The sequence below is a fragment of the Aquila chrysaetos genome, chromosome 9 (assembly GCF_900496995.4).
Source record: "Aquila chrysaetos chrysaetos chromosome 9, bAquChr1.4, whole genome shotgun sequence".
NCBI lineage: Eukaryota > Metazoa > Chordata > Aves > Accipitriformes > Accipitridae > Aquila > Aquila chrysaetos.
Window position 1 is genome coordinate 10,823,500 of NC_044012.1, and position 7,170 is coordinate 10,830,669.

Here is a 7,170-nt window from a genome sequence, read left to right on the forward strand (position 1 = left end):
CCCATTCCTTGTATTTATTTTGGACAGAATTAAATCTTGCAAGTCAATCAAACATGTCAGTTCTCTCCTGGTCATTCTGAAAGCACAGGGCAACCAAAAGACAGAAGCTTTGCAAACATACAGGGAACACCATGTAGTTTTGTCAGTAACTTCAGCATGTCTGTGAATAGGTATGCGCCAAATTTATGCACGTGAATTTGGACACTTGCTGTCGAGTTTTCAGGACTAGAGCAATTGCTTTGGTGTTGATAGTTAAAAGCTTCCATGTAAACAGATGCCTGGTGCCATACTCTGACAGTGGTTAGACTTTGCAGTGGTAGTAGTTTGGCAGGAAGCAAGGCTAGTGAAAAAAAGCCAAATCCAGTTAAAACGTATTGTCAGGTAAATGTGAGTTTTGGCAGCAGGACAGAATTATTCACTTTAGACTTCACTCAAGACACAAAGTAAACACCCTTCTTCATAAGAAATGTGACTGGCTGCCAGCAACATATGCTAAACTGTGCATCTAACCAGTTAGGTCCACCAGCAGCCCATCAAAAGACACTAACTCTACAGAGCATTACCTACACAAATCAGATGCGATTTCCCCCAGTACTAACTGTTCCCTGCTGAGTGCCCAAGCACTGGGCTAACCCAATGGAGAGTTGGTTGGGTGAGCTCAGGGAAGCTCAATGTAAGGTATAACAGCTGATGCAATTTGCCTGCTGTATGGGAAAGGTCAGTCCCTATAAAATCATGGACAAACGGAGCTCCCAGGCAGCTGGAACCATTTCTTTAAAGAACTGGACTCAGGCAGGGACAGTAGAAAGAGACAGAGGAGCGTATGTTTTACTGGGTTTTTTTGAGAAGTGAGTTTATGGATTAATTTAAAGAGAATGTATCCTATGAAGAGGAATTTATAAAGCAAATGCAGTTAAGTCCAAGTTTTTCACTGAGACATGATTGCTTTTTAACTTCATGAGTAGCAAATAGAGAAAAGTCATGGAAACCCATTAATTATAACATAATAAAATGGACATGAAAACTTTAACAGCACTGAAGGCCACCATACACTACAACTGAAGTCTACAACTCTTTCAAACAGTCTTGCCAGCCTGCTTTGAACTTCTTGAAACCACTGGAAGGTATCTACAGGCTTGTGAGTAGATTAGAAAATGATACTGCTCCCAGAAAAGAAAAATAGCAAAACAAAATAAAAACCAAACCCCCACATTCGCTTATTGGCTGTAACACAAGACCTTCAAGCCAGGAGAGGATTTAAAAAGTAGAACATTGCAGGCTTCAATTTATCAGTATAGACACAAGACATCTATCTAACTAAAGGCATTATATAGAGGCCTGTTCCTGCCAGAGCTGATGAGAACCAGGCTGAAGATGAACAATAATATGAAGGGTCAAGGCACCCCTTCCTAATATGTGCTGTTGAAGTAGAGCATTCGTAAAAGCAGGGTTTACTTCTTAAAGAAATTGTCTATTAAAGAAAAGGACACAGGATATTGCCGATTCATCTTGTTCCAGAACTTTATCATGTGTAAATCTGCATAGTCTGTGTATAACATTTTGTACAGTGAAAAAAGGTCAGTATAAAAATACTGCGCTCTCATTCTTTATCCATACTATGAGAAAAGCACAGTTTACTATAACAGGAAATAATACTTTATTATAAAATCTGCATGTAAACAAGTAACAAATTAATTGAATAACAGTTAATGGAAGTGCAAATTAACTTCATAAAATGATATCTGTTCTGTATTTAACTATATATATATATAATTTGTTTTCTCCCATTCTAACGTGGTTCTACTCCCCCCTCCCCACATTTCAGTTTAAAAAGATTTATCATTGCTTGCTTCATACTAAAAAGAATGTACGAGCCTGCGTACAAGTTTAAATTTTGCTCTGCAAATGAGACAAGTCTATGGTGATACTTATCATCAACCTTTCTTATCTTTGCATCTCTGGTATCCACAGGACAAGAGGATATATAACATATGTACACAGTGAAAATGTGGGCATGTCAAGCCACTTACTTAAAGTTAGTTCATTTACTTGCACACATTGAAACTTAAACCATTTATCAATGAAATGAAATCATTTGAATGATTTCAATGAAAATGAAATCAAATTAAATGAATCATTTATCATTGTAGTGTAACTTCCGGACTTGCTTGCGCACCTTAAGGCATTAACAAGAGTCTCAACTGATAAGTCATTCTTGTTATCACCGTGAGGATCATCTATACACTTCTCGTAACAGTCACATGCTAGTTCATCACCCACGTGCAACATCTGGCCTTGCTGAAAGCTTCTAAAGCACAGATAAGTCATGGCAAGACTTTGATTTTGCTTTGAAAGCCATCTTCTTATTGTTCTTTGCCACAATTTTCCCAAGGAATCGCTTTGCCTTTTTGCCTATGCTTTCTCTTCTTTTTGTGTTGGCCATTCTCCTAGCATTGTCTTCTTTACTGTCTTTGCGAAGTCTAATTTGCCGAACAATACCTTCAAACAGGTCCTTGACATTATGATGAAGAGCAGCTGAGGTCTCGATGAATTTGCAGTCAAACACAACGGCACAGGCCCGTCCCTCTGTATGGAAAGAGAAAAAGGGAGATGAGTGGAGATGGACATTTTCTCTTCATATATACTGGCAGAAAAATGAAACAAAAATTGACTTTGAGTAAGGAAAGTGCCTTCAATGCAACAGAAGAGCTTTACTTCATGGTAGGACAGTCCAAATTTGCACTCATGGTTTTGCCCCTTACTTTTCTTGGTTTTACTGGGGTATGGTCAGAAATCTCAGTTGACCCATAATACTGAATATAAGGCAACAATAGTCCTCTAGGCAGACCATCCCAGTATCATTTAAGAGAGAAAACTGATATAGGAGAGGCACTTAGATGCATGCTTGCTGTTTGATAGGAAACAGTGTGAGGTACAGAAAGAAATGTTTTTTATTTCTTCTGGAAGTTGTTGAGCAATTATGCATCTCTGTCCTGCTGTAATAAGTGAGAGTTTTCCATGCTAGCTACAAATGAAGCTGACACAGTCCACAAGGTCAAGTCATTGAACAGATGACTAGAGGTCATGAAGTTGCACAGCATTGGATTTGACTAGGACTGCATTCAAAATGCAAGATGCTCAATGTTCCAGCCATAAGCACGTAACTCTGCAACATTGCTGCAGTGCAAATTTCCATGTTCAACTTGTGGTAAACAATAGCAAAGTTGTAAACCTGAGCAAAGTACTGATCTCACGGCTCGACAGGTCAACCATGCACTGCCACCAGCCTGAAAAAAGTGATAATCTCCTGATGAACTCCAGTCAATTCCCTGTGCAGGCATTTAACACAGGGAACATGGCAAAAACAGACAGCAAGACATGGTTCATCATCATCAAGGCGCTGATATTTCAGAGTATTCTTCCCAGTAAAAAAAAAAAACCACCACCAAACAAAAAAAAACCCAAAACACAAACAACCAAAAGACAAAAAAACAAAACCACCAAATGTTTAAATAAGTTAAATTAATACTGTGGTGTTGGCAGTGGTTACCATGCTCTAGTTACTGAAATGCTAGCTGGAACTAGCTAAGAAAATTCTCACTGATCACAACTGGAGAACATATACAAAAAGACTTCAAGTTGTGTGAGCCTGGTCCCACCAGCTCAACTCAAATGTGATGAAATCACTTCCAAAAGAAAGAAGATTGTACAGGCTGTATGGAATCATCCTTTTCAAAGGCTGCCTGGGTTCTATGACGTGGCACTCCTGTCCCTTAAAAAGCATACCTTGAGCTATCAAATCTTGAGACTAGCAAGTGCTGCTGCACACATAACATACAATTAAACCCTTTCAGTTAATACTGACCAGAAATGAATCCTACACAAAACAGTATGCTAAAGCTGATGCATTTTTTTCTCTTGCAGTACGGTTCAGAGCATTGCGCAGTCACAAATCTTCCCCCACCACCATCTCCACTGTTTTCTGCGGTACCAAGTCCCTCAGCATGAACCAGCTGGCTTGATTTCTCCAGTGTGCCTCAAATCATACATTTTTCTACATCAAACCCAGACCATTTCTATTGGCCATGATCCTCCATAGCCTTTGCTACTAATTTAGACATTACTGTATAAATTAATAGTGTCTCTTACCATCAACTGAGACTTCCCGGGACCTGACCAGGTCGCTTTTATTGCCCACAAGAATAATAGGAATGTCTTCTGTTTGCCTTGCTCTTCTTAGCTGGATTCTTAGCTCAGAGGCCTTTTCAAAACTAACTTTGTCTGTGACTGAATATACAATAATATAGGCATCTCCCATTTTCATACAGTGGTTCTGAAGCCATTGGCTGTCATCCTAGAAGAAACAGCAAGAAATAGATTTATTGTACTGAAAAATCTATTCAGCACTGATTAATGATTTAATTACTGTAAGCACGTTAAAGATATTTTTCTTAGCTTTATTATGAAGAGTCAGTAAAAGTAAGCCAACCTCCCCATTTTTTTTAATGATTTTGTTATTTAAAACACATTAAAAACCAAAATTCTCTTGTTTCCAGAAATAATACCAGGTCTGCACTGATCAGATTGTGAATCTCTAATTTTACAGTAATTCCCTGGGCTGCTCATGTAAGCTGCTGCTTATTCAAAGCATTAAGGGATTCGCGCTCCAGCCCCATTCAGGTTTTTAAATTGCCTGCCTAGCTACAAGAAATTAATCGCAGGAGCGAACGAAGGCAGTATGCATTCTAATTTTTTAACGTCGCTTTTTTAATGTTACTGATCTGATCGAAGAAATGGGCAGACGTAGTTGTTCCATTTCTAGTTTAAGAGTGAGCCACTGACCAAGCCGTGAAGAAACAGTATCTTAAGTGTGCAAGTACCTGCTCCCATATATCGAACACCACGAGAGATGCTTCTTCTCCGTCAACTATAATTGACCTGTCGTACGTATTTCCTACGGGAAAAAAAGTTCAGAAGAAAGAAGTTATTCTCCTCCGTCCCGGCCGGCCGCCTGGGAGAGAGGGTGGCCGCAGGGGGATGCCCGGGGAGGTGCGGCCGCGCTCCGCCGCTCCGAGCGGCGGGTCCCCGGCACCGGGAGTCCGCCGCCCCCCGCCGGGCTGCTGCTGCTGCCGCGGGGTGCCCCGCGCCGCCCCGCGCCCTCACCGGCCTCTTCCGCGTCCGCGCAGTCCTCCACGCCGCCGAAGATGCGGGCCAGGCTGGTCTTGCCGACGCCGTGCTCGCCCAGCAGGATCACCTTGTAGAGGCTGCTGTCGGAGTCGCTGCCCGAGGAGATGACGGAGTCGGAGGAGTCGGAGGCCCAGCTCTCCCGGTGCGCCTCGCCGGGGCTGTACGAGGTGCAGCGCACCAGGCCGGAGAGCTCGCCCTGCGGCAGGGCGGCCCGCAGGTCCCGCTCGTCCACCGGCATGCTTCGCCGGTGCAGGTGCTGGTGCACGGAGAAGGGCATGCTGCCGCGCCGCTTGTCCAGGTAGCGCAGCTTGTCGCCGCGGTTCAGAGTCATGGGGGCGCCGGGCTGCGGCCGGAGGGGAGAGAAGAGCCGTCAGCACCCGCCGCCCCTGCAGCGACCCGGCCCCGGCCCCGGCCGCCACAGGACGGGCGAGCCCCGCCGCGGAGCAGCGCTTACCTCGGGGCGCTCCGCGGAGGGAGGGAAGCGGTGAGGGAGTCCCCGCCGTTAATCGCCCGTGCCGCCGCCGGAGCTCCCTCAGCGAGCGCTGCCGCCACCCCGCTCCTCGCCCCTATTTATGGCTCCGCCAGCCCGGCCCTCCCCTCCCCTCCCCGCCGTGACGCGCGCCTCCCGGCGCCCTGCCAGCGCGGCCGTGGGCAGCGCCGTCCGCCCACGGCGGCTCCGCGCCGCTCCGCTCCGCTCGGCGGGGGCGGGGAGCCCGGCGCGGGGAGCCCCGCCGCGGGGAGGCACGGCCCGGCACGGCCCGGCCCGGTCCGGTCCGGTCCGGTCCACTGGCGGCAGCGAAGGGGGCGGCGGCGGGGCTCCCCTCCCGTCGGCGCGGAGAAGCCGCCGGGGCCGGGGCCGTGGGGAGGCGAGGGAGGGACGCGGAGCGTTTCAGTGGGAAATACCGTTCCGTGCGGGGGGCGAGGGGCTGCCCGGTCAGGCGGGCGGGGTCCGCCCCGCGTCCCTGCTCCTGCCCGGGCCGGGGTGCTTTTCTTCCCCGGTGCTCCCCCGGGTGGAACGGGAGACGGCGTTTGCGATGTATGTCGCTTTTTTTCCACTTGCAGCCCTGCGTGAGAGGGCGCGTGGTGTATGCGGGTGGGTCTCCTCGGCTTGTTAGGCTCTATGGCGTTGCCCGGGGGTTTAGGTGTAGTCACGGTGTCTACAGCGGTGTTAGGGAAAACATCTGCGGATTTGCCAAATCTGCATCGCTTCGTGCTTGCTTTACTTCATGTTCCGGAGTGGGTTATGAGAAAAGCACCTGTGCTAGGTGTTGCGCTTACATAGTAAGCTTGCCCGTGTGTCCACACGCAGTGTTAACGGTTCAAGAGGCCGCTATAAAACATAAAGGTCAAATTCTTCTCTTCATTTCACCTGAGCAGCAAAGTGAGACAGTGAAAGTCTTATCTCATAAGTGGCACAGTCATTACCGTGTGATCAGGTGAAGAAACGACTAACCAGATAACTATACTTGTATTCTGAATGGCTCACCCAAGCATCGCGTATACAGTTTATTGTTTACTTAGCAACCGAAACATGTTAGACATTTTACAGCCAAAATAACTCTCGCTCCTCATCCCAAAAGATTACAGCCTGATCAGTATGGGAAAATCCCTGTGACTCTGTGTAGGGACAGTTGCCACCAAATTCATGAAAGTTTTAAGGGTTTACAAATCAGCTGCAGAAACAAGACTAAGAAGGCAAGAGGTAGGGAGGTGATGGAAATGAAGTTATAGATGTAGAGAATAAAGTAAGGGAAAGAAAAGGATCTGTGGGATTGGGCTGTGGGGTTGCATAGCCAATAAAATACAGCATACTGGCTCAGAAACATCTTTTTTCTTATAACATGTTAAACTTCTCCGGCTTCTTAACTGCAACGATGATAAACAAGAAAAATACTTTGAAGGGACTGACCACAGGGAACGGGTATTTTTTCCCATGAAATTAAGTGAGTGAATGTTCTGTTATTTTCAGGAGCCAATTATAAT

At 46.2% G+C, this 7,170-nt stretch overlaps 1 protein-coding gene across 1 annotated transcript; it reads right to left on the bottom strand.

Annotated features, from left to right (window-relative positions):
- Positions 1–1,503: 1,503 nt before the first annotated feature.
- Positions 1,504–5,770, bottom strand: RRAD (RRAD, Ras related glycolysis inhibitor and calcium channel regulator). Its single transcript, XM_030026456.2, has 5 exons — positions 5,642–5,770; positions 5,164–5,530; positions 4,881–4,954; positions 4,150–4,354; positions 1,504–2,586 (listed from the first exon to the last, which is right to left on the bottom strand). The coding sequence occupies exons 2-5, from the start codon at positions 5,516–5,518 to the stop codon at positions 2,309–2,311; spliced, it is 912 nt and encodes a 303-aa protein (XP_029882316.1). The 5' UTR covers positions 5,519–5,530; positions 5,642–5,770; the 3' UTR covers positions 1,504–2,308.
- Between the last annotated feature and the right edge of the window lie 1,400 nt (positions 5,771–7,170).